This window comes from Phycodurus eques, chromosome 6 (genome assembly GCF_024500275.1).
Source record: "Phycodurus eques isolate BA_2022a chromosome 6, UOR_Pequ_1.1, whole genome shotgun sequence".
NCBI lineage: Eukaryota > Metazoa > Chordata > Actinopteri > Syngnathiformes > Syngnathidae > Phycodurus > Phycodurus eques.
In genome coordinates this window covers 5220439-5247285 of record NC_084530.1, presented here as the reverse complement: position 1 = coordinate 5247285, position 26847 = coordinate 5220439, and the positions used below count along the sequence as shown (strand labels likewise).

The window sequence follows — 26847 nt, the reverse complement described above, 5'->3', positions numbered from 1 at the left end:
TTCTGATTCTAATTCTAAAGAAAGCTTTATCCTAGCATACTCAAGCATAAATACCCTTTTTAATTAAGTCAAGTTTTCACATTTTACAGCTTTTACTCTATAGAGCTACAGTACTTAATATTGATTAAAGCAATTAGCCATTGTGATGAAGATTTTTAAATACCATTTTCATTGTAGTGTATTCCGAAGGAGCAGTTGTAAAATTTAAGATATGTGTGCAGGCGTTCACAGATAATAATACAAGATAAGTCCCAATGTCATTTTGATAAGTCCCAATGTCTTTTTGCACAAACACCGTGACACATCATGATAATGTCAAACTTAAAACCTTAAAATTAAAACTCTTATTTTTCTCACCCAAAAAATATTTCCCATTTTAATTTTTTTCTCTTTGCTTACTGAAACAGCAAATGACAATGACTTTCAAAACAAATGTTGTTCTTTGTTTTGTTCCCCCTTGTGTGATTTGTTTTATTTCTCATGATAGTTGAATACCAAGTTTTTTCCCCCCATCATTAACTTGCACCGACTTATACAGAAATAATCATAAATATAATAAAAAAAACAATTCCTATACAGATAGTAAGTGCATTATTTGGGTAAAAATGTCCCTTTTGTCAAAACATGTATGGAAACAATCCTTAATAAATTAACCTTTTAAATGGTCAGGAACTTAACATAATAAAATGAGCTATCAAACTGCATTTATCAGCTGGTCCATAGGTTGTCTAGTACATAGTAACGCCACACTCCCTCCAGCTATCTCATGGTGTTTTCTCAGGTAAAGTTACACAGGTGAGGCAAGGCAACTTCTGCAGGTTGGAAGCACATACCTCGGTTCAAAAGTTTGGATAACTAACTGCTTTTTTACAATGTGTAAATGCACACCATGTCTGGTACTAATGTTCAGCGCAACTGACTCCGTGAGTGCCTTCCGCTGGGCTCCCTTTCTTGTCATACGGAAAATGATGTGTAAACAATTCAGTTCATGTTGTTTGTTTCTTAGCTTAAATTGAAGTTGCTAGTTGAAAAAATCGTTGGCTAGAGTCGGTAATTTGGCAACACTTACTGTGCTTTTGTAAACAAGTTCAGCTCAGCCCGCAGCCATGTTGTTAGTGGAAGCAGTGCACATCAGCCAGGACAGGCTTGGAACTATGGAAGCGGCATAATAAAAAAAGATGAAAACATTTCCTCCAGACAAATAAACTCAAATCTATTGATTTAATGGATTAATTGCCCAGCCCTATATCAAATCAAGGTCATGACAAACATGTATGACTGCAGCCATTCCTGTCAATGTTCATATACATGCCATCCACTTACATCTGTCTTTCACTAAATGTGAAGGGATCTCTATTTTGCAGGATTTAATTAACAAATGTTTGCAACACCTCTTCTCCCCCTTTTCTACCTTACTTTTCTTTGTTTTCCCCATATCTGTCTACTGTATCATCACAAATTTAACCTCGACATATCCTTTTCTTTTATTGGATTCCTTCTTTCTTTCTTTTGCTCCACTTCCCTACTCACTCCTTCCAATTCTCACTGCAACCTGGACTGCATGCCACAAAGGAGGACAAAGTGGTTAGCATCTTTTTTTGTTCTATGTGTGATGTGCCTGTAATGTGTGTGTCTCTTCTAAGTGAAACCACGGGCTGCATTTGTCCAGTGATGCAATATTGACTTATTTTTTAAAAGTGAATCATCTTTGAAAAATAGTAGCAGAGGCAAAAGATGTGTGTGTAGGAGAGTTACTATGTGTACAATTTGATGCATTAGTTTCCAGCGTTAGTCCATATTTTGTCACTGTGTATTTGTCAGGAGTGGAAACTCCTGTACTCAAAATCCACAAGTTTAACCCATGACTAATACTACGTTTATTGTCTTTCTCCTCCCCCTGCAAAGTGTATCATAGTAAAGGACAGGGTAAGGCTTCCTGGGTGATGGATTTGCTGCATGAGTCTCATGATTTACCCCCTCCACATTTTAGTCTGTATTCATTCGCAGACATGAGGATCAGAATCCAGTCCAATTGTCTTAAAGAAGATTATGAATAACAATGTGTCCCAAGGTAGTGGACCACATCATTTATCTAGTTCTGAGAATGAATGCAGACCCTTAAAGTCAACTGGCAAAATGACCATGAGCAGTGACATAGGATCTCTACAGGGGCAATGACTCTTCTGAAAAATCCTGACCCTTCTTCCGATGGCTGTAGGCATAACAGTGCCACATTGGGACGTTTCAGGGGACATGGATAATTGTATACATCTTTTAAAATGTTGGGATTGGAGATTGGCATTAAGATGGCATGCCAATTAAAACAGAGAAAAAAAAGTAAACTTTGATATAAATGTATAACGTAAACTCATGCGTGTGCATGCACCCCCTGCCTGTTTTTGAGATACAGTTCATCTTTGAACAGGACAATGTGTCTTATAGTTGTTGCTATTTCAGACTAATTTCCCCCTCAATATGTGCACTTAAGCGTTATCTATGAAAAACATGTGGTGTTATCACTTTACAACAAATATATCCAGTGAGATCCACCCATCTATCCATTTTCTACACCGCGTATCCTCACTCGTGTCGTGGGGTGTGCTAGAGCCAATCCCGGCTGACTCTGGGTGAGAGTCGGGTTACACCCTTAACTGGTTGCCAACCAATCGCAGGGCACATATAAACAAACAACCATTTGTACTCACATTCATACCTATGGACAATTTAGTCTTAAATGAACCTACCATGCATGTTATTTGCATGTGGGAGGAAACCAGAATACCCGGAGAAAACACAATAATGTGTTGTGTGTTCTTGTTTGCCCATGAAGGAAAACAAGTTGTGTTTTTGTTTTAATTGCTTTTTTAAAAAATAAAAATAAAAAAAAACACCATTCAAGCAAGATTTTCCACGTTTTTGAGATTGTAGGGTCAAAGCTGCAGCTGGCTACTAATGTGGACTAAATGGGTGGCAATAATGTGGAAATGAAATGCGAGTATTTTAAGGGTACGAGCCCGTCAGCAACATCCATCCATCCATCCATCCATTTTCTGTACTGCTTATCCTCACTAGGTTCGCTGGCGTGCTGGAGCCTATCCCAGCTATCTTCGGGCGAGAGGCAGGGTACACCCCGAACAGGCCGGCAGCCAATCGCAGGGCACATATAAACAAACAACCATTTGTACTCACATTCACATCTACGGGGAATTTAGAGTCTTCAATCAACCTACCACGCATGTATTTTGGATGTGGGAGGAAACCGAGTACCAGGAGAAAACCCACGCAGGCACGGGAGATCACACAAACTCCACACAGGCGGAGCCAGGATTTGAACCCCAGTCCTCAGAACTGTGAGGCAGATGTGCTAACCAGTCGCCCACCGTGCCGCCCGTCAGCAACATACTGTAATGAAAAAAACAAACAAACTATGAAGTAGTTTGTTTTTGGACCAGTGAAATTTTTTAATTATGAACTAAAGTAGTTCATTTTTGGAACGATGAACTGACCTTTGAACTAGTTCCCAACACTGATCTTGGATTATTTCACAGCGCAATATAGAATATATATTATAATATAATATTTAAAAAATATATATATTTTCCAATATCGTGCAGCCCTAATATGTACCCTAATATATATATACATCTGCGATTGGCTAGCAACCAGTTCAGGGTGTACCCCGCCTCCTGCCCGACGATAGCTGGGATAGGCTCCACCACGCCCGCGACCCTAGTGAGGAGAAGCGGCTCAGAAAATGGATGGATGGATATACATACATACATACGTATACACACTTATATGTGTATAATTACAAAGAAAAGCTAATTTTAGGAAACTTCAATTGCTTCCGGCTGCGCAAGTACACACATCACTTTTTGATATGGTTACATCCATCCATCCATTTTCTGAGCCGCTTCTCCTCACTAGGGTCGCGGGCGTGCTGGAGCCTATCCCAGCTGTCATCGGGCAGGAGGCGGGGTACACCCTAAACTGGTTGCCAGCCAATCGCAGGGCACATACAAATAGACAACCATTCGCACTCACAGTCAAACCTACGGGCAATTTAGAGTCTCCAATTTATGCTTGTTTTTGGGATGTGGGAGGAAACCGGAGTGCCCGGAGAAAACCCACGCAGGCACAGGGAGAACATGCAAACTCCACACAGTCGAGGATTGAACCCGGGTCCTCAGAACTGTGAAGCTGACGCTCTAACCAGTCGGCCACCGTGCCGCCGATATGGTTACAGTACCGGTAATTTACAGTATTCCATCTGGGTGTCACGATTGGATGTTAACTGGACCCAGAAAGGTTTATTGAAGCGGATCATTGGGGCGTATTGCAAGTTGTCGAGGTGGGGAACGTGCAGCAGGCGGTGGCGTGAGCAGGTGGATGGCTGGGCGGCGTGGTGGAGGAGGCCAGCATGGCGGGGAACATGGAGGGAGCACTGTGGAGAAGGAAGAACACGGGTATCAGCAGGGAATCGGAGACTGGCGTATCTTACATGCAATTTGAGAGCCATTGTACCGGAGGAGAAACGTTAATACTCTGGCGAGGATTTCTGGGATCTGGCAGGCTTTAATGCGGGTGGTAACGAAGGCTGATTGTTGACAGGTGCACGGCCGAGGATGGGCTGATTACTTAAAGAGAGAGGGGAAGGGCGAGTGAGAGACGGTGAGAGAGGCGCAAGGCGCCACCCGAGCTCCAACAGAGCTACTGCAGGGCAAGCTCATGACAGTACCCCCCTCTCATCGAACGCCTCCTTCCGTCCTGCCTGGCTTCCTCGGGTGAGCCGCAGAAAAGTCAGAAAGAAGGGAGCTTCTGGGAAATCCAGGAGCGCTCCTCCAGACCATACCCCTCCCAGTCTACCATATACTGGCGACTCCTCCCCCTGGTCCTCACATCGAGGATGCGCAAAACCGTGAAGGCTGGATGGTTGTCGACAATGCGGGGGGGGCGGAGGGGGCACGGTCGGAGGGCTAAGTGTGCAGGTGTAGACAGGCTTGAGTAGTGACACATGGAAAGTTGGACGAATCTTCAGAGATTGTGGAAGTTTATGTCACCTATGGAGAGGAGCTGGACCCAAGAGCAGGCGAAGGCAGATAGATTGTGATGAACAGTTTATTTCGGAAGGTAATGGAGGTGGTACTGGGTGCATTGGCAGGCAGTGGCATGGACAGGTGGCAGGCAGTGGAGAGGACAGGAGGCTGGCTTGGCGGCAGGAATGACGTGGATCAGGAACACGGGGAAATACTGGCAACGAGGAGAGACACAAGAGTCAAAAAGGGAAACAAGGAACAGTGTGCCTTACGTGAGGTAAGTGGGCCGTGGTACCGCTGGAATAAGCTGCAATACTTTGGTGAGGATTTCCGGGAACAGGCAGGCTTATATGTAGGTGGTGATGAGGGCTGATTGTAGACAGGTGCGCGGCTTGAGGAAGGTGCTGAAAGAGAGGGGAGGCGAGAGAGAGGGGGCGAGAGGGCGCAAAGCGCCATCCAGGCTCCAAAAACAGTACTGCAGGGCAGTACATGACAGTATAAATTGAACTAACGTGGGATTGATTATTTTAGTGATGGGGAACGGACCAATAAAGCGCGCAGTGAGTTTGCGGGATTCAGTCCGGAGTGGGAGGTCGCAGGAGGAAAGCCAAACGGTCTGACCCACCTTGTAATCAGGCGTAGGGGAACGATGAAGGTCCGCGAGCTATATATTCTTCTCCGCCGCCCTGACGTCCTTCCACACGGACTGGACCCTTTTAAGGTGATCTTTTACAGCGGGAACTGCCACCGCCTTCTTCTGTTCCTTAAATAACGGAGGTTGGAAACTGTAACAGGCCATGAATGGAGATATACCGGTGGCTGAACTGGTGAGCGCGCTGCGGGCGTACTCAATCCAAGGGAGGAATGAGCTCTAGGAGGTGGGGTTGCGTGTGGCAACGCAGTGAAGAGCTGACTCCAGAGACTGATTTGCCCGCTCCGTCTGGGTGGTACCCGGAAGACAAGCTGGCTGCTGCGCCCACCGCTTTACAGAACTCCTTCCAAACGATTTGGGAGAACTGAGGACCTCGGTCTGAGACGATGTCTATGGGGATACCGTGGAGTTTAAAAACATGAAGAACAAGGAGGTTAGTTGTTTCAAAGGCAGAAGGAAGCTTGGGAAGGGGAATGTCATGAATGTACTTCGAAAATCGATCGATAATAGTGAAAAAGGTGACGAAATCCAAAGCGAAGTGGGACCAAGGGCGGCTTGAGATGGGTAAGGGGCGCAGCAGAATGGCCTCTGCCCCAGTATCTGAGGCGTCCACCTCTACCATGAACTGGAGGGAGGGTTCTGGGTGACATAGGATGGGAGCACTGGTCGAAAAGGGTTTGCAGCTGGTCGAAGGCTTGGGATGCGGCTGGAGTCCATTGGAACGGCGAGCTGGTGGAGGTGAGACTGGTGAAAGGAATTGCGACTCTACTATAATTGCGGACGAAGCGGCGGTAGAAATTAGCGCATCCGAGGAAACGTAATTCTTTGTGGGTGGTGGGATTAGGCCAGTTAACGACTGCTTGGATTTCGGCAGGGTCAGGTTGCAATTGTCCTTTGGCAATGATGTAGCCTCGGAAGTGCATGGAGGAGAGGTGGAATTCACATTTTTCTGGTTTGACATTCAGGTGGTTTTCAAGGAGGCACTGGAGGACTTGGCATACATGACTGCGATGTTCTTCGGGAGAGCAAGAGAAAATGAGGATGTCGTCCAATTAAACAAAAACAAACTGATTTAACATATCACGGAGAACGTCACTGATAAAGGATTGGAAGACTCCGGGGGCGTTGGTTAATCTGAACGGCATGACCAAGTATTCGAAGTGTCCGAGCGGGGTATTGAAAGCAGTTTTCCATTCATCCCCCTCTCGGATACAGATGAGATGGTAGGTGTTTCGTAGGTCCAATTTGGTGAACATCTGGGCGTCACAGAGGGGTTCAAAAGAGGGGTCAATGAGGGGTAGTGGTAATTTATTATTCACGGTGAAGTCATTGAGTCCACGGTAGACGATGCAGGGGCAGAGAGTGGTATATTTCTTCTCAACAAAGAAGAAGCCGGCCCCAACTGGAGATGAGGAAGGTAGAATGAGTCCGGAAGCCAGAGAGTCACAGATATAGTCCTCCATTGCTTTTTTTTCGGGGCAGGAAAGGTTGAAGGGGGGTGGCCAGGTCTTTGCTGAAAACAGGGGAGAGATCATGGTATTCCTCAGGTATCCGGGAGAGGTCAACAGGTGTGGCAGATGTTGGTGGTTTACAGGAGGGCGGTATGGCAGAGAGCAGGCAGTGGGAATGGCAGTGAGGGCTCCATCCAGTGATTGACAAGTGCGTCCAGTCTATGGCGGTTATGTTTTTTGAGCCAGGGAATTCAGAGGACAAGTGGGTCTCAAGGGAAGGGATGACAAAAAGAGGGATGTTCTCACAATGATTTACCGGAAATAAGCAGGGTGAATTGAACTGTTTGCTGGGTGACAGGAGATATGACGCGGTCATCCAGGGCTGTAACTTTTTTGGGAGAAGTGGTTGGAGAGGGAGTTGGAGCTGAAGTGCCAGTCCTTCATGAATTAAATTGTCGTCTGCACCAGAATCAAGTGGGCACGGTCATACGGGAAGAAGAGCTTGAGGAAATAGTTTGGCTCACCACGGCGCTCTCGGGTCATGGTGAGCCTGGTCCTTTGGACGTAAGGTACATGAAGCAGTGAAGTGACTGGATTTGCGGCAATAAATCGACAGTCGCTGGGTGACGCGATGCTGATATTCCTGAGGGTCTAGTCGTGTGTTACCTAGTTGCATGGACTTATCTGGTGCAGTGGGGGGTGACAAAGGGGCTGTCGGAGGTGCAGAAGGCGGGTGAGATGCTGACCGTGCCGTGCCCACGGTGGACGTGATCTTGCACGCTCTATCCCGTAGCCAGTTGTCAAGACGGATGGAAAGTGAATTGAGATCCTCCAGAGAGGAGGGCTCATCTCGCGCAGCGAGCGCGTCCTTAAGCTGCTTAGACAGACCGTTCAAAAAGATTCCTCTAAGCGCGGCATCGTCCCACCCGCATTCACCCGCAAGAATTCAGAATTCTAGGGAATATGAGGCAACGGAACTAGTGCCGTGAGTGAGCGTAAGGAGGTGGCGGGTAGCTTCTCTTATCTGAACGGGGTGATGAAAAACCTTCTTGAGTTCGGTGGAAAAGAATCAAATGACTGGAGTACCGGAGAGGAGTTGTGTCATAACGCCGTTGCCCGTTAAGCTGACAAATACGACCTTGGATTTTTCAGTGGGATAACTTAGCAGTTGTAGGTTGAAAACAAGGGAGCAATTGAGGAGGAATTGGCTGCAAGCACCTAAGGCCACAGAATAGGGCTCGGGCGGAGGGATGTGAGGTTCTTTGTACGGGGGGCGGGGAGGCTTGGAGGCTGCGGGCTCGGAAGGATTACTTACGGGAGGATGATCGGATTGCATTTTCGTGGTAAGGAGGGCGACTTGTTGTGTGAGGGAATGTAAGGATGCCATTGATAGAGCGAGGGAATGTAAGGATGCCATTGATAGAGCGTCTGCCTCACAGTTCTGAGGACCGGGGTTCAAATCCCGCCCGTGCCTGTGTGGAGTTTGCATGTTCTCCCCGTGCCTGCGTGGGTTTTCTCCGGGCACTCCAGTTTACTCCCCCCCAAAAAAAAAAAACATGCATGGCAGGTTAATTGACGACTCTAAATTGCCCATAGGTGTGAATGTGTGTGCAAATGGTTGTGTGTTTATGTGTGCCCTGCGATTGGCTGGCAACCTGTTCATGGTGTACCCCGCCTCCTGCCCGAATATAGCTGGGTTTGGTTCCAGCACTCCCGCGACCCTTGTGAGGATAACCGGCTCAGAAAATGGATGGATGGATGGATGGATGGAGGAGAAGAGAGAAAGAGAGGGCGAGAGAGGTGCAAGGCGCCACCCGAGCTTCTACGAGGTACTGCAGGACAAGGTCATGACACTGGGAATAACATGGTATCGCACATCTTTTGCACATCAATTTGCCCAGTTTTCGTTGCAGTGCTTGCAGTGCTTCTTCTAAATTACTGAGATTGTGAGTGCATCTCTTCGGGACTGCCCTCCTCAGGTGAACCCACAAACTTCCATTGCCAGTGTAAAATATTCATTTACTTCTGGAGCCATTTTTTAAAATTATCATACATGCTTTAGGTGACTGAATTGTTGACTCTATATTTAAAATCATGTCAAAAAGGTTTGATCTCTGTAACACCATAGTATACATATACAATGACTTATTTTCTCCATACTCCATTGCCACATGACATATGAACCATACAAAAGACTGTCACATGTATGGCACACAGCCAGTACCATATTGGTGCCAATTTAAATGTTTCAGTTGACCATCGTCCGTGACCAGTTGTCTTTTTGTCTGGTCTTCTTTTCCGCTAGTTTTTATTCATTATCTCTGGTGTAGCGTATTTGGTTTTTGATAAAAACGTAATTAATTCAGGAAAAGAATATGCCTGAAGCGACGCCTGCATTTAATTTGATTTACGTTTAACGTTATAATCAAACTATCTTTGTCTCGTAAAGGGGCATCACGTCTCTTTTTATATTCATAAACTTGAGGAAAAGTGATGAAAACCTCTAATCAATCTCTCTATCCTGGAAGGTTTGCCACATGGACAAAATAGTTATAGATTTATTTTTGCACTCAAACACACAAAACGACGCACTCAAACACACAAAACGACACAAAAAGTGGAATTTTAAAGAAAATTTAATTATATCTAAGCGGGAAAACTACAGGGAAACAAGGCAGCGGGACTGGACTACAAAGATTCCAAGCAAATGTACGTAAAGAACAAAATGTAGGGTGAAAGAATGAACTCGTGATGTGAGGGTGGAATGAGCAAGCACGGTGACAATGTGAGAGTTGCGAACTTCTGTGACCGTTATTATAATCCAATTATGCACCAATTTGTATTTAGGAAACAACATGTTGCGCTCAAGTTAGAACGGAACTTAGACAGGTTGGTCGGTCTTCCACATGGATGAGCCGGGGTGCCGAACAGGTGTATTTGAAGAAAAAGGGAGAAAAAAAAATTTAAATTAAAAATTCCTTCCTGACAGATCTTTTCGCAAGCTTTCCCCACACACAGAAGTGTAGTTTCGGGGCACGGGCAGAATGCTTGTGCGGTCCCCAATTGTCAGTGCGGCGAGGAAGGTTTAGTGCATCTCTGCCACCTCGTGGTGAGAGTATCTTTGGCTAGCTGGAGAAACAGAACAAAGGGGGCGCCGATCTTTTATGCACAGGAGACCAAGAGGAAGACAGACCTCACCTCTTAGTATTAATTTCCATCCTACGATTATTTGTGGTTTTAAAACCATTGGAAATAAGAGATTAATGAATTCATTCCCAGCTTCTGCATTGTCACACACACACACACCCTGGTTATATATGCAATGCGTGTTTCAATTTTATGTGGTGGCTAAAAACACTTAATATTTGTGGTGTCACATTTGTGTTGTGTGAGGTAAAACATCTCAGCTGATTCAGTTGACAAACAGATTTGACATCAGACGTGTGAAAAAGCAATCATTACTGACATTGGTGTCATGATATATACTAGGAGCATTCATGCAAAGTTCGTAAAATCACGGCGGACATTTAAAGTCTGAAAATCGTTGGTAAATGTCGAGGCTTGCAGTAACTCTGCACCGACAACGGGTGTCGCTTGTGTTCCATCAATTGTCCCAGAGCCCCTGGCAGCACCTTGTGTGCATGTTTTAATATTAAAACAAATAGTTGATTGCTGTATTTGAGTTCCTAAGAACAAAACAAAAAAAAACAGTGATTAAACCTAAATCAAGGTCCGGGGGTAATAGTTCAATCTAGTGCCTGTCTAACCAATAAATATATTGTTGTCGATCTGGCTCCAACAGTCACATTTGGAAAGAGGTTCTCCCAACCTTTTGGTCAGCATCTCAGTTCTACACAACATGGGGTTTTTGATGAATGGAAACCCGTATTTCTAGGGGAGCTGTTAATTAGATTGTGGTCCGGGTGACATAAGCCAGGATTCGTGTGACCGTCTGGCTCAGCGAGGCAGTAGGCAAGAATGCAGAACGATCAGAGGTTGGGATTTGCTGGTCTTGTTGATAGCTTGAATGTCAAGGGAAATTATGTATTTATTTATTTCTATCTATCAGACCTCTCTTGGCTCCATTCCATTTATAAGTGTATGTATTAAACATTTCTCCAAAGTGACATTTTATCGGTGGTAAGTTGATTTTTTTCCATGTCCAATTAATTTCTGGACATTGAAGTAGAACAAGGTGTGCTTGAAAGGTTTCTCTGACAAGCTACTCTGCTGTTGCAGGTGCTAGAACTTGTTGCCAGATGGCATCCAGAAAATGAACAAATGCTGATAGTCTGTCTTGTTTTTAGAGGAGCACTGCCTCCCAGTGGAAAGCAGTCAAGCGCTGGTCCCTACCACACACGGCTGTGAACACACATAAACCCTCACCCACCCTGAAACATTTTTGGAAGCATCATCAGTACATTTTATAACAAATAGCTCGATTACCTGTTCCCCTTCCTTTTCTCTATTTTGTACCACAGGTGGCACCAGATACTCAAGTCAAAGTTTATGTAATCATTGTTTCATTACAGCACATATAGATTTGGAAATATTCTGCATGTCATACCACTTGGTATACGTTTGTAGCAACTGTATTGTTGAGTGGGTGCATGACATTAATTAACAAGGATAGATATGTACACTGCACTGAGCAAAGGTATTAGATTAGCATTGCTGAAATTACCACATGCAATTATTGCTTAGTCTCTGTATTAGAATACAGCATGGAAATAAAACACAAAGGGAAATTATGAATGACTAAAATGGCAATTATTTTCTGCAAACGTCCCTTCACATTCCACTTGTATGTGTAAAATTCCTGAAACTGTGCAGTATTATCTAAAAATGATCTGCTGCAATATGTGACGAGAGTAGTTTTTTACCCTTTGCTTTTCTTCTATTATGGAGGGAAACTAGGTTGTTGTTGAGTTATTTGTTTACAAGACCGACTGTACTCCACAATGTGATATGGCTTGAGCAGTGAAACAAGTTTGTATTTCCATCAGGGTCCTTTAGCGCTAACATTCAACGGTGACACGTTCTCTCTCTCTCTCTCTCTCTCTCGCTCTCTCGCATTCTCGCTCTCGATCTCTCTCTCATGTTGAAGCTTATAGTTTGCAGCGTGAGAAGCTGATAGCACCAGATGCTCTCTTTCGCATGCACATCACATAACCACCTTGTAACATCATGTATATTTCGATTAGAACATTGCATGTTATCATGTTGCCATTTTAGAAATGCAAGTGCCATTAATCGTTCAGACCTTATGCATTTTAACCAGATGACTGGCACATTGTTTTGTCATCCTTCTCCTTCATGTGCAATACATTGCCCAGCTCAACTCATTTAGTGTTTTTATGTTATGCTCTTTAAAAACACAATACAGGAGAGTACTTAAGCTATTATTAATGATTGTTCAATACGTTTTTGTGTTTATAAAGTGTTATTTTAAGCTGGAAGCTAGTATCTCTCATTTCATTCATTAAAACACATATGGGGATGCTTTGAGCATTTATTCATTCATCTTCCGTTCCCCTTATCTTCACTAGGGTCGCGGGAGTGCTGGAACCTATCCCAGCAATCTTCGGGCGAGAGGTGGGGTACACCCTGAACTGGTTGCCAGCCAATTGCGCTCACATTCACACCTACGGGCAATTTAGAGTCCTCAATCAACCTACCATGCATGTTTTTGGGATGTGGGAGGAAACTGGAGTGCCTGGAGAAAACCCACGCAGGCACGGGGAGAACATGCAAAATCCACACAGGTGGGGCCGGGATTTGAACCCCGGTCCTCAGAACTGTGAGGCAGATGTGCTAACCAGTCGCCTGCTTTGAGTATTGCTTTGTCTGCTTTCTCTTTTTAGAGAACCAACTCTTTTGGATTGGCTCACTAAAAAGAGCCAACTCTTTTGGCTCCAGAACGGCTCTTCAGATTTGTTTTTGTTATTTTTCATTTATGATGCAAAAAGAATGTAAAATTATGCATACTAATGTAAAAATGTGCAATATTTTCCATTATATTTATTATACAAATATGGCTTTATTTATTCACGTTACTTGGTGCTACAATAAAACAAAATACAAAAACAAACATAACTATTTAGACTTCAACTAATAAATATTTTATTTTTGTTTTTATTATTTTGGTATTTATTTTATTCTTTTAATTTTGTTCTATTAAATTCAAATTGAGACAACACAGAATTGCTGCAAAACACAACACAACAAAACATGAATTAAAATATGGAAAACAAAAACAAAAAGATAACTTATCTATCGTTAATTTTGGCATTGAGAAAACAAGTTGATCAGCTTTGAGGAGCTAATCTGGTTTCTTCTGTCAATTATTTTTTGTTTCCAATTTTGGAGAAGGTTCTCTCAGAAGGGACTGACATTGCTACAATGTGCAACAGTTGCATTAGACACACTGGAACCTTCATTAATACCAGGTTCAAATGCTTGTCTTTTATTCCTCTCATTGCACAGTGGTGCCTAAGCAGGTTGTGCAGCCAGCCCGATAAGAGATTTTTTTTCCCTCCACACTTTACACTGCCTTTGTATTGTCAATGAAATTTAAAAATGTCCAGATTTTACTCCTTTTCCTGCTATCACTCATTTTCAAAACTATTCCTTACCAGCACCTTCGTGTTTTCTCTTATGACCCCTTACTCTGCTTCTCACTCATCTTCCTTCCTCCATTTGTGTACTGCTGTGTGTGCTCCCGCCCCTCCCCTTCTCTGCTAGGTGCAGTCAGAGAGAGAGAGAGAGAGAGAGAGAGAGAGAGAGAGAGAGAGAGAGAGAGAGAGAGAAAGACAGTGCCACACATATTGACCAATCATGTGCGGGCTCTCTTTTAAGTGAACAATGAAAGCGGCTCCCAATCACGAGCCGCCTGTTATCGTTTAGTTCAAAGATCCGGATCTTAGAGCCATTTTGTTCGCGCCTGACACATCACTACTGCTTAACTCACAGAAATTCTCTCGGTTTTGTGAATAATTCTTGCACTTTGGTGGATTTACAGCCACAGTCAATCAAGTTTGTTCTTTTGGATTTTAACATCAGTGCAGCTAGGATGATAGTTAGGGTTGGGTATCGTTTGAATTTGAGCGATTCCGGTTCCGATTCTGGTTCCTTATTTCGATTCCGGTTCCAAACGATTCTTGAGTCCGACTCTTTTAGGGGGCTGGGTCAAAAATGTTTGCAGGGTTAAAATAAAGGGTGTCCTAATGATGTGTGTGTGGAACTAACCCAATGGACGTTTCAGCTAAAAGTTAAATTTAGCATTGTTAAAATAGACTATTTCATCACGTCAAATGGTTTATATGTGAAAGTTTTAACTTGACTTCCTGTTTTAAGCTTGTACCTTTTTACTTTGAATCGTACGCACTGGAACGCAGCATTTTGGCACGAAAAGTAACTTCACACAGCACCGGTGATTTATTCTTTTTATATTTTTTTTTTATGGTTGGAACCAAATGCTATAAAACGCTGATTACTTCCCTACCCACCGATGAGGCACAAGGTTAGTGTTTGTGAGACAGTGTGACAACGTTTATGTGAATTTTGTCCCAATTCATTACGATGTAATATTACTACAGGGACGTTTTAGCCCAATGTTCAGCCCCCCCCCCCCCCCCCCCCCCAATCGGCTGTTACGTTGGTTTGAAGACTAAAATAAGCGCTAAAACACACGTTTATCTTGTTAACTATGTCAATGTTTGCATAGATATATTTTATTGTTTCAATCACACAGTTGACTGAGAGTTGACTGAAGCTCCGCGCGGTGAAGGCTGAGGCTTGGAGCGCGTCAGACGCTACACATCGTGAAAGCCTCCTTTGCACAATGTAATCTTATTCCAAGTGTTGCACTGAGGTGACTGGTCATTAATTTTAACGAAGTTAAGACACACTTTTGTTCGCCGCAGCTGCCATTGGGCACAAGCACGCCATCGTGCATGTTCGTCTTCGTTGGTTTATGCAGCTTCTTCGTTGTTTTTCACCACTTCTTTTTCACGGCTGGAAGACAAGGCATCATTCTCTACACGAACGACTGCACCTCAATGCACCTGGCTGTCAAACTCCTGAAGTTTGCAGATGACACCACTGTCATCTGCCTCATCAAGGACAGTGACGAGTGTGTGAGTGAACACTCTCAAGAGTGTAGAGATGATCGTGGACTTCAGGAGGCATCCTTCAGTATCTGCAACATTTGCACAATCAACATTGTCCCAGATTATCGCACTACCTGCTTGAAGTCTCGGCGCCCTTTGCACAATGGTCATTGCACCGGACTATTGCAATATTAGTCATTCGAACTGCTCTAAGTGCTAGAAGACTGCATCTTTTTGCACAATTGTCAAGAAAAAATGTACCGGCATTACCAGATAACTAGCAACCCTTTTCTTTAGGTCTCAAAAGTGTTCTGTCAATTGACTGTCTGTTCTCGTACAAACTTCTTTGTTTTTTTTTGTACATACTTGGCAAATAAATATGATTCTGATTCTGATTGAAACTGGGAACCGGAATTTTTTAATTTAAACGGTTCCTGGAGAACGGTAGTTCTCGATGCCCAACCCTAATAATCATAGGTGAGGGTAGGAACAATGTAGAGACTTCAATTAACCTACCATGCATGTTTTTAGGATGTGGGAGGAAACCGGAATACCCGGAGAAAACCCACGCAGGCACGGGGAGAACATGCAAACTCCACACAGGCGGGGCCTCAGAACTGCGAGGCAGACGCTCTAACCAGTTGTCCACCGTGCCACCCTTTTTTAAAATATCAAATGAATTATTTAAATAGACCACAACAATACAACAATTTTGAAGATTTTCTCTCCACAAACAGTATTTAAAGAGCCATGGGGGGTCGTCTCGTACACCATTCAAGCTAGGACCACCATTTTTAATTTTTTTTTATTTTTTATTGCTGCTTGCTGAGTGCCGACTAAGTTTTTTAACTTTTAAATCATGATGACTAGCTTAGTTCAACTGGTGATTATTGTGTCAGCTTCGTGATATACCTGGCTGTGTGTCCTCTCGGAAGTTTCTTTTTAGGATTGCACAGTACCACTACGAACGTATAAGTGGACCGCGAGGACTCGAGAAGAAGCATTAGTTTTCTGTGTGATAGCCCAAGGTAATTGCAGAGATGTACCTACCTTTGCCATATTGTCTGCATGTTTATAATATGCGCCACATATTTCGCCGCCGGCCCCGATGTCGACGGCGGACTTGAAATAAGGTACGCAACGTGACGTTGCATTCAATAGTTACAACTCCTCGGGGAACGTTACTTTGCTATCGCTGTGACCACGACATTAGCTTAACTACTCAAAAGCTATTTGATATTGAAATACTGACGCTACGGAGAAATGTAGTTCAACTAGTAGTGTCGCTAGTATCCACCACTGCTGTGTTTGGCTTTAAACATAACGTTACTTGCGGAGCAGAGCGTGAGACCTCTCGTGCTTGTTTTACAAGATGAAAACCATAAAGCCTCAGGCAACCAATTCCTAGCCTCGCGATATCCAGTCCACAGCCCTACAACTGATGTAGTTAAGGATTCCTGGCGGATTTTGTATCTAGTGTGTCTGGTCTAGTCCAGTCTAGTCTAACGATACAGGTCCTTCATGAAGGGATATCTGGTCGTATCGGTTTATCGTTACCAACCCTAGTGTAGAGGTGGTCCACTGTTCCACACCAAGGAGGAAGACCACACTGCTCCTCCATGAATCTGAGATTCGACTTCCTGACGGACCCTTCTCTCCAGCACCCCTGCATAAACTTCATCAGGGAGGCTGAGGAATGTGATACCCTGTAGTTGGAAAACACCCTCCGGTCCCCCTTCTGAAAAAGGGGGACCACCACCCTGGTCTGCCAATCCAGAGGCACTGTCCCCGATGTCCACACAACGTTGCAAAGTCATGTAGCGCATAGCATTTCAAGAGTCAATAATTTTTTAATGAGTCTCTCTTTCTGGGTTCTCACACCTATGCACACGTGCATGCATGGAAGCATTCACACAAAAACAAACATGGGAACAAATGCTCTTACTGGGTTGTAAAACTGAGATGTGTCACTGTTATAGAAGCATTCCATTGATAACTGAATATAAATCATCTTAGTTCATATTTTTAGGATAGCTGAAATATTTGATACTAAAACTGAGCATACTTATTTTTGTAATGGCATTGTCTATACCATTCTTTGACAATTTTACCAATATTATCCTACAGTTTTCAAGAAATACCAAGCCACAAAGGTAAAAAAATAAAATAAAAAATGTAATTCTGTACCAGGAAAATGGTGATTTTGTTTCCTCTGGAAGATACCTTTTTGATTGCTGGATCACACTTTCTATCTGGTATATCCTGGAGTTCATCAAATGAAATATCTTTTGTGACAGATTAGTTTCACTTTTTTGAGATTATAATTTTTATTTTTTATTTTATTGTAAAATATTGTATTACTTTACCATTTAGTTTATTGTTATACAAATACTCTATTGTGGTTCCTTCTGGTTTAATCTCCAGTTTTTTTCATTATGCATGAAGGAATCACAGGGGAACGGGGACTTTACATTAAAGTGAGAACTGGACGCTTTTATTGTCATTTGATGATGAGTTAAAAAAAAATAGCGAGAAGCTGAAAGGATTACTGGACAAAGATGATCTTCAACCTCTCTTCTGACGTAAAGAGGTGGAGAACGACATGAGAGTGACTGTGGTGTGTGGCTGAACGTTTGCTTGTTCACTGTGGACCTTGTTACCAGCTGATTTATTTTAGATTAGTCTGGACATGCGCCAACTGGGATTCAGGATGAATGTGCTCTGGCAAGCGTGATGCTAACTACTAAAATGGCTGCTACAAGTCCATCCTGCTTTCGATTGAGAAACATCATCAAATGGATTGCAGAATTAATAGTAGTGCCCTGTTTTTAACTTATGTTTCTGCTGTGGAATACAAGCGATCACTGCTTTTCTTTGGTGCTCTGGATTGGTTTGCTGAGAAATAAATGTTGGGATTATAAATACGGAGGGTGATTAATCCTGCTTTTGTGCTGTTTAAGTGAGGCGATATCCTGTAACAATGCTTCCATGTGAGTATTTAATGTTGTCTCTGGGTCTGATTTAGAGGATGAGGAATCAAATTTGATCATTTCACTGCCCATGATACTCAATCATCATGTGTGATGTTATGTGGTGTAGCAGCAGGGCTGAGTTATTGTTAAAATGCATAAATTAAACAATTTTAATCATCTGTCTATTGAGATGAAACCAACAAACTCCCTAAATACTTTAGATACATTTTATTTCATCACCAATGATGACGTTATTATCATGAAATGCTTTTTTATGTGAATGACTTACATTCACCTGTATCAAAGCCAGTACAGTATTTCAATGGCTTCAGAGAAAAGGTCAGCAATATATTAAAAACTTTGCGCTGGTTGTCCTGACCTCTTCATTCAGTAATTTAATTAATCCATCCATTTTCTTTCCCGCTTATCCTCACTAGGGTTACGGGCTGCTGGAGCCTATCCCAGCTATCTTCGGGCGGGAGGCTGGGTACACCCTGAACCGTTCACCAGCCAATCGCAGGGCACATAGAAACAAACAACCATTGGCACTCACATTCACACCTATGGGCAATTTAGAGTCTTCAATTAACCTACCATGCATGTTTTTTTTGGGGGGAGGGGGGGATGTGGGAGGAAATCGGAGTGCCCGGAGAAAACCCACCCAGGCATGGGGAGAACATGCAAACTCCACACAGGCGGGGCCGGGATTTGAACCCCAGTCCTCAGCACTGTGAGGCAGATGTGCTAATCAGTCGCCCACCATGCTGCCTTTATTAATATTAATTTTAATTTAATTTATAATATAGTAGTTAAAAAAAGCACGTCCGAACACTTTTGGAAAATAAGTACATTTATTGTTATTAATAGAACGAGCCTGCTAAACACATCCTTTTACCCCCCTACAGGTAATGTGGGTATGCAACCTGTGCCGTAAGCAGCAAGAGATTCTCACCAAATCAGGAGAATGGTTTTCAGAGTCAGGAGTGCGGCCTGGGAGCCTGGGCTCCACCTTGAATGACCCAGCCACAGGGGGTGACGTCCAACGGGATAGGAAGCTACTCCGCTCCAAGTCTCAAGCCCCGTCCTCTACAACTAACAGCAATACAGAACTGCCACACAGGACACAGGGGCCTGCTGGCAGTACTGCCTCTCAGGCTCCAGACACCATGCCTGGTACTCGCTCCCAAAGTGTACCACCTCGAGAAAAGTAAGATACATTCTCATTACAAAATGTATTATATTGCTTACATGTAGAATGTATCGCTATTAGGGATGGGTATAATAATACATTCATAGATTGGTAAAAATTCTGTCGTGTGGAACTAATTGAGTAATCCTGTCTTTGAAATAAAGCAAAGCAAAATGTGAGCAATAAGAGTGCAGAGGTACTCTTAATTCAGTCTCCCTTAAAATAAGAACAACATGATGTACGTTTGGGAAGATGAGCACTATCGGTAAAGACCTCCGCTATAGCAGATGATGCTTAACAACACTGGCACCCAAACAGGAGTTCAAAACATTCAAAGAGAGATTCTCACATAACTAATAATAATAAAAGGCAAAAAAAAATATTTTCATGAACACTTATGTTTTCACCCAAACAGTTTTTGGTTCAATTCTTAACCATCCATCCATCCATTTTCTGAGCCACTTCTCCTCACTAGGGTCGCGGGCGTGCTGGAGCCTATCCCAGCTGTCATCGTGCAGGAGGCGGGGTAGACCCTGAACTAGTTGCCAGCCAATCGCAGGGCACATAGAAACAAACAACCATCGGCACTCACATTCACACCTGCGGGCAATTTAGAGTCTCCAATTAATGCATGTTTTTGGGATGTGGGAGGAAACCGGAGTGCCCGGTGAAAACCCACGCAGGCACAGGGAGAACATGCAAACTCCACACAGGCGGGGCCGGGGATTGAACACGGGCCCTCAGAACTGTGAGGCTGACGCTCTAACCAGTCGGCTATCGTGCCGCCTCAATTCTTAACCAAGTAATAATAATAATAATAATAATAATAAATCATAATCTTTACAGAAATTTGGCCTTTGCTGACTGGTTGAAAGGGAGAATCCAGCTCAAAATTGGCTGTCTACCGGGCTTTCCTGTCAGAGTTTGTGCAGGTTGCAGGCAAGGAGGTGGTGGACCCAAATGCAGGGAAGCAGTGAGCCACGGCAGGAGTGCGGGCAACTCAAAAGAGGATTTATTTCCAAACAATAATGGCAAACAAGGATCATGGAGACAAACAGATACTAAATTAACAAAGTCAAAACAGCAAAATTCAATGTAACAAAAAAAAAGGGCTAAAAGCACTATAACCAAAAACATGGGAAACATGACCGACAGCGACAGATGACATTTGACAATGAACCAACCCTGACTGAAAGAAAGCAGGGAACTCAATAAAATCAAACTGACGTGACAACGAGGAGCACCTGCAATATGGAGAGACCACCAAAAACATTCTTTAGTTTTACCCCTCCCACATTCATTGAAAATGTTTAAATTTTTTAAATCACACATTTTAAGTATCCCTAAGTACAGATTACTCTCTCGCTGTCAAGAAATGGGAGACTATTGTATAACATCACTCTGAGAGAAAGAAGAAGACCCTTTAAATAAGCAAATCATGCTTGCTTCGAGCTTTTTTGTCACTCCAAGTTGAAGTTTACGGTAAAAATTAAACATAAAACAAAATGGATTAAGCATTATGTATTCAAACAAACATTTTCAACCAAACCATATAATATTCATGTAATACTAACTCCAAAAACGTTCAGTGGCAGTTTATATCCGCTTATTCAAGAATGTTTGGGTTTTAGAAAAAAAAGAAAAGAAAAGCAGAAACGCAAAAGCAAAAAAGAAAGCAAAGCGTTATTTACCTGCGGCTTTTCGCTCTTCCCAGTCTGGTCCAGTCCCTATCCCCCACAATTAGTGTTACGTTGAAGGCTCGCAACTATAAATTTGGACTTGCCTTGCCTTAATATAAAAAAACCATAAAAACCATTGCTTAAAAATCTGCAATTTTGCGGGCCAGGGGGCATGAACCATGAACCACAATATAGACTTTACATAGAGATAGAGAGTTTATATGTTGTTTGTTTATTAACCTTTTATTTTTTGGCAAATTGGACAAGAAATAAGATCTTCACTGTATTTATTTGGGGGGAGGATCAAAGGTTTCAGTAGTAAACATTTTTAATGTGGAAATAACTGTATAATGTAAATGATTTCATGACCAGTAATTCTACTTCACTAATGATGCTTCACCGTTATTTTTCAAATATTTGTTAATCCATGCCTAGCCCCTCAAGCTAAATGTAAATTTGCTTCTTAGTGTCACTGTAATCCTATTTAAAGACATAGAACGAGTGAAACTCATTGTGGATGCATATGTGTTTATGTTTGTGTGTCTGTACACCATAATGTATTATCTAATTATCTAATTTTTAATCTAGAAAACGGCCAGTTTCCTACCATGAACAGAATGGTAGAGGAAGCCTGGGGCATGGTACCGGCCGGAGGTCTGCCGGAAAGTTGCCATCTCAGTCATCTTTGGATGAGAGGGTCAGCCCTGGGGACCGACGAGAGAGACAACCAAGAGATGCTCACAGGCTGGAAAAGATCCATTCTCAGGAGTATAATGATGGGGAAGACAACTTGGGTCATTTACAAAGAAACCGGAGACGACCAGAGGATGATGAACAGAGGGAGCGCCAGCTACGTGAGGAGGAGTTCCAGAACCGTTATCGTAGTGACCCCAACCTTGCTCGATACCCTGTTAAGCCACAAAAGGAGGAACAGGAGATGCGCATGCACGCCAAGGTATCAAAGGTCCGCCACGAACGTAGACACAGTGATCTTGCAATTAACGAGGTCGGACTGGGGCCTGGTGACGGAGGAGGCTGTGAAGCGCAGGTGACTGAAAGCCGTCTGACCAGGAGAGGAAACCGCAAAGCCCAAACAGAAAACTATCGTGCGTACTCTGTGGAAAGGACCGTGGGGGAACCTGGGGGACGGGCACCTCCTGATAAGAAGGGCTGCTTTGAGCCAGGTTTAGCACACACGGCAAGAGACAAAGGTGGGGACAAGTTGTTGAGGAAGGACTCTCAAAGTTCGGAACAGTCTGAGTCTTTGCGGCCGCCCCCTTCGCGCTCGTACAAGAGCAAGCGCGGAGTAAACAAGAGGCAGATGTCCATCAGCAGCTCAGAGGAGGAGGGCGGCTCCACGCCTGAGTACACCAGCTGTGAGGACGTGGACATGGAAAGCATCAGCGAGAAAGGTCAGTCACACAGATGTGCTCTCTCCACTAGTTTTATAAAGTTTCTTTGGAATTATTTTAATATTTGCTTTCATCCGTTTTCCAACAGATTTCTATTATTAACAGCACTGCATTTCTAGCCCTAGTTTATAGTGACCAAAATTCAATGTCCTGTTGAAGCAGCTTTTACGGAGCTCACACGCTTATCCATAATCTTGCAATCTCTTCTCACAAAAAATGTCTCATTCGTTGAATTCTCATAATCTTCATAAGCACATTGAGGTTATGCCTGTATTTCATTTGTACTGTATATGCATCAGTGGTGTGGCAATAAATTTCAAGGTCCATTAAAGTTATTACAAATTTCCCCATTACGGGACTAATAAAGCTTATCTTATCTTTTTAAAGCGAGACGTGTTTTTAAGAGAATGAAGTTGTCGATGCGACTTTCTTTTTCATTTGCGTTGTCGTTGCTTTTTTTTTTTTAACTTTTCCCATCAAGCGTCACCACAGCGAGTCACTCCTGTTTGCCACAATTTTTATGCCGGATGCCCTTTCTTTGCAACCTACCCATTTTTGGTGGTAGAAAAAAAGTGCTGTGAAAACTTTTGAATGACAATGACAAATCTTGTCTCTTCTCCTGGAATGTACATGCATAGCGTATACAGTAAATCAGGATATTGGGGAACAAAATCTCGACATACATCATAGAATTTGCATACAGCACATTGTGGTGCAGTGTCATTTACACCTCTGTGGCGTGGCTATTGCTGCTCTAAGGGCAGTGCTCCTTTATTTGGAGAGACCCTGTGATTTAGGCCAGCAGATTTATGGAATTAGGTCAGTGTTTCTATTGCTATGTAATGCTTGACAAACTGCCAGATGCAAAAGCTAAAGTCAAGGCACGGTCGCATGTTGTATTAACCAGCTCACTATAACACCTATGCAAGTGATAATCAACTGTGCGAAAACTCACCATATTGGGGATCAGTTTTATGGAGGCCGTAGGTAGAAATAAATAGGCTCCAAAAGTTTAGCTCTTTCATTGGTGACAGTAAGGTTGGGTTCCAGATGTTTTAATCCAGATTACTATAACTCAGGTGGGTCAATAGGTAGACGGTGTGGTTTGTGATTATTACCTGTTTTTAAACACGCTCTCATGAATAAAAAATGTATCCTCCTCTGTAACTCTCACCTGTGTCTTCATGGAAATTAGGTAAGATTTATGCTAACAATATAAACAATGACTCTTGCTTTGAATATACAATATTGTAAGGCAAATGGTAGTATGGTATGTAATCAAAATACACCAAAACATTAAGTAAAACCTTTAAAACGATATGGCCTTTTTTTTTTTTGCCAAGCAAAATAAAATGGGAACACTCTTTCGATATCTATAAATTGTTTTTTGCAACACAGCTAAGAGTGGTGACGTATTGTGAATACATTGTATATCCAATGCTATAGGATATACAATGTCCAATAGCATTGAATATTGGACATAGTCCTTCCATACACTCCATAGATATAATGTGAGCCCAGTTTAATTTTCCTTATAATGGTCAATGATAAACAATATTTAATGATCCATCCAACCATCCATTTTCCTCCGCTTTTCCAAGGCCTTGTCCCGGGGGGAGCAACTTAAGCAAGGAAGCCCAGACTTCCCGCTCCCCAGCCACTTCGTCTAGCTCTTCGGGGGGGATCCCATGCGGTCCCAGGCCAGTTGAGAGAGAAAATCTCTCCAGCGTGTCCTGCGTCGTCTCCAGGGACTCCTCCCGGTGGGACGTGCATGGTACACCTCACCAGGGAGGGATCCGGGAGGCATCCTAACCAGATGCCTAAGCCACCTTATCTGGCTCCTCTCAATGTGGAGGAGCAGCGGCTCGACTCTGAGGCTCTCCCGGATGACCGAGCTTCTCACCCTATCTCTAAGGGAGAGCCTGGACACCATGCTCTGCTTCCCCCTCCTGAGACGCCGGATGGTGGACCAGAACTTCCCCGAATCCGTCCAGAAGTAATTCCCCATGGCCTCACCGAACCCCTCCCACACGGCCCGATTTTTTGCCGCATTGACCACCAAAGCCGCGTTCCGCTTGGCCAGCCGGTACCAATTAGCTGCCTCCAGAGTCCCACAGGCCAAAAAAGCCCAATGGGACTCCTTCTTCAGCTTGACGGCATCCCATACCGCTGGTGTCCACCAACGCTTTCCGGGATGTTGCATGAGCCTGTAGTGCTACACCCTGTGAGGGAACGACAGGACAAGACAGAATAGGACAAGGACAGGAGAAGAAGCATGCAGGACTAGGTTTGTGAACCCGACTGTACAACTGAAGTGTGGTGGAATTAATTATGTGGATTATAAAAGTCTACAGAACAAGAGTATAAGTGAGGGGATACACAAGCGATTTGCATATTCATTAGTTATTTGTCGCAATAAGTGCATGACCCCACACCCAGTGAAAGAGTCCTAGGGGTGTGTGTCTGCGGATACATGCAAGTGAATTGATACCGTTTTACATGCACAAAGACTGACAGAAGTGTCCTGTAATTGCTGTGGCTGCACCGCAGCGGCTGAGGACCCCACCCAATCAATCGAGGGGCGGGATCAGGCCCAGGGTTCCCCCCGAGAGCAGCCAGGCGGACGGGACACGTCCCACACCGAGGGACCCAGGACGGTCCGCTGGTCCCACCAAGGTGCACCGACAGCTGGCCACCCGGTGGGGGCCGCAGGGACCCAATGCCACCCCCCCTACCAACCACCCCACCCCACCCACCGCCCCACACGGCGCAAACAAGTCAGGATCCATCACCCCACCCGAAGGCGTCATCACCAAGCCGGAGGGAGGCTACCATCTCGTCCACCGGGGTGAACCCCAACGTACAGGCACTGAGCCGAGGGGCAATCAGTCCCCACACCTGCTCGGCGCCTCTCACCATGGGCAACTTCAGAGTAGAAAATAGTCCAACCCCTCTCAAGAGGACTGCTACCGGAGCCAAAGCCGTGTGTGCAGGTGAGCCCGACTATATCTAGTCATAACTTGGCAACCTTGTACACCAGCTCAGGATCTTTCCCTGCCAGAGAGGTGACAATTCCACGCCACTAGAGCCAGTTTCTGTAGCCGGTAACCAGACCGCCAAGGTCCCCGCCTTCAGCCGCCACCCAGCTCACTACATACCCAACCCCTTTGGCCCCTCCCACAGGTGCCCATTGGAAGGGGGACCAACGTTGCCTCTTCGGGCTGTGCCCGGACGGCCCCATGGGTGTAGGCCTGGCCACCTGGTGCTCGCCTTCGAGCCCCACCTCCAGGCCTGGCTCGAGAGGGGGCTCCCGGTGACAACCGTCCGGGCAAGGGAAACTGAGTTCCATTTGTGTTCACCATCATCAGGGGTCATTTGAGCCGTTCTTTGTCTGGTCCCTTACCGAGGACTTGTTTGCCATGGGTGATCCTACCAGGGGTATAAACAAAATTTAGCTCTTTGAATCATCGGGACACACAAACCACTCCACAACAATAAGGTGACGGCTCAGGGAGGGGATATATTGAATGATATGTTTTAAAAATATGGTTGCTACATATTGTTTTTCTTTATCTTTTCTGTCAATTCCAATTAATCGGTCTTGCGTAGTCTTGAAACGTCTCCTACTTACATTCAAAGTCCGCCATGCTTTGGCCACAACCACACGTAACTGACCTCCTCTATCTCTATACACCCAGAAACTGTGTCCATCTGACGCTGTCCTGCTCTCTCCTCTCCCCCCCCCCCCCCCAAAAAAAAAACCTAAAAATGTTTGGTGACTGAGCCCACAGTGGAGAATCAGGAACATGGCATGCTCGAGGCTTCTGTAGAATCAATTTCATAAATGTATTGTAGTGGCGGCTGGTGGAGTTTTCTCCAGGGGAGCATATACATACATACGTACTGTATATGCATACATACATACTTTATATATATATATATATATATATATATATATTAGTGGTGGAGGGGGGGGGGGGACTCATTCACCAGAGGCTTTGTCACTAATTAATCTTGATTAATCACATTTTAATCATATAACAATATTTGTCCCCAAAAACTTTTTTTTTTTTAATTTAGATGGATTTTTGTGCTTAACTGAATAAAATAATAGACATTGATATGAAAACTGTTACCTCTGGAAACATTTTTATTTTGTATTTCAATACAAAACAGTACAAAAACAAATATTTCCTGGTCAAAAGTCAATAAACCGAAACCTAAAGTGTCATTTCAGGGTAGTTTGCATCTCTAAATCAACTACCAGCAAGGCTAACAGTGATGGCTCTTTTTAAGATGTGAGCAATACAAAGCATGTGTTGGAATGGGAGGTGTCTTGCTGCAG

The 26847-nt window shown here is 43.9% G+C and overlaps 1 protein-coding gene across 21 annotated transcripts in view; it reads left to right on the top strand.

The window, feature by feature from the left end:
- Nucleotides 1-26847, top strand: part of rims1b (regulating synaptic membrane exocytosis 1b) — a 116622-nt gene that overhangs the window by 43877 nt on the left and 45898 nt on the right. For 19 of the 21 annotated variants that reach the window (XM_061678686.1, XM_061678685.1, XM_061678684.1 and 16 more), the window contains 2 exons: nt 19128-19429; nt 21679-22502. In XM_061678686.1, the coding sequence (XP_061534670.1) occupies nt 19128-19429; nt 21679-22502 (1126 nt within the window). Of the gene's footprint in view, nt 1-17993; nt 18241-19127; nt 19430-21678; nt 22503-24703; nt 25496-26847 lie in introns of those variants that run through there. The other 2 variants (XM_061678699.1, XM_061678705.1) reach the window with 2 other exon arrangements.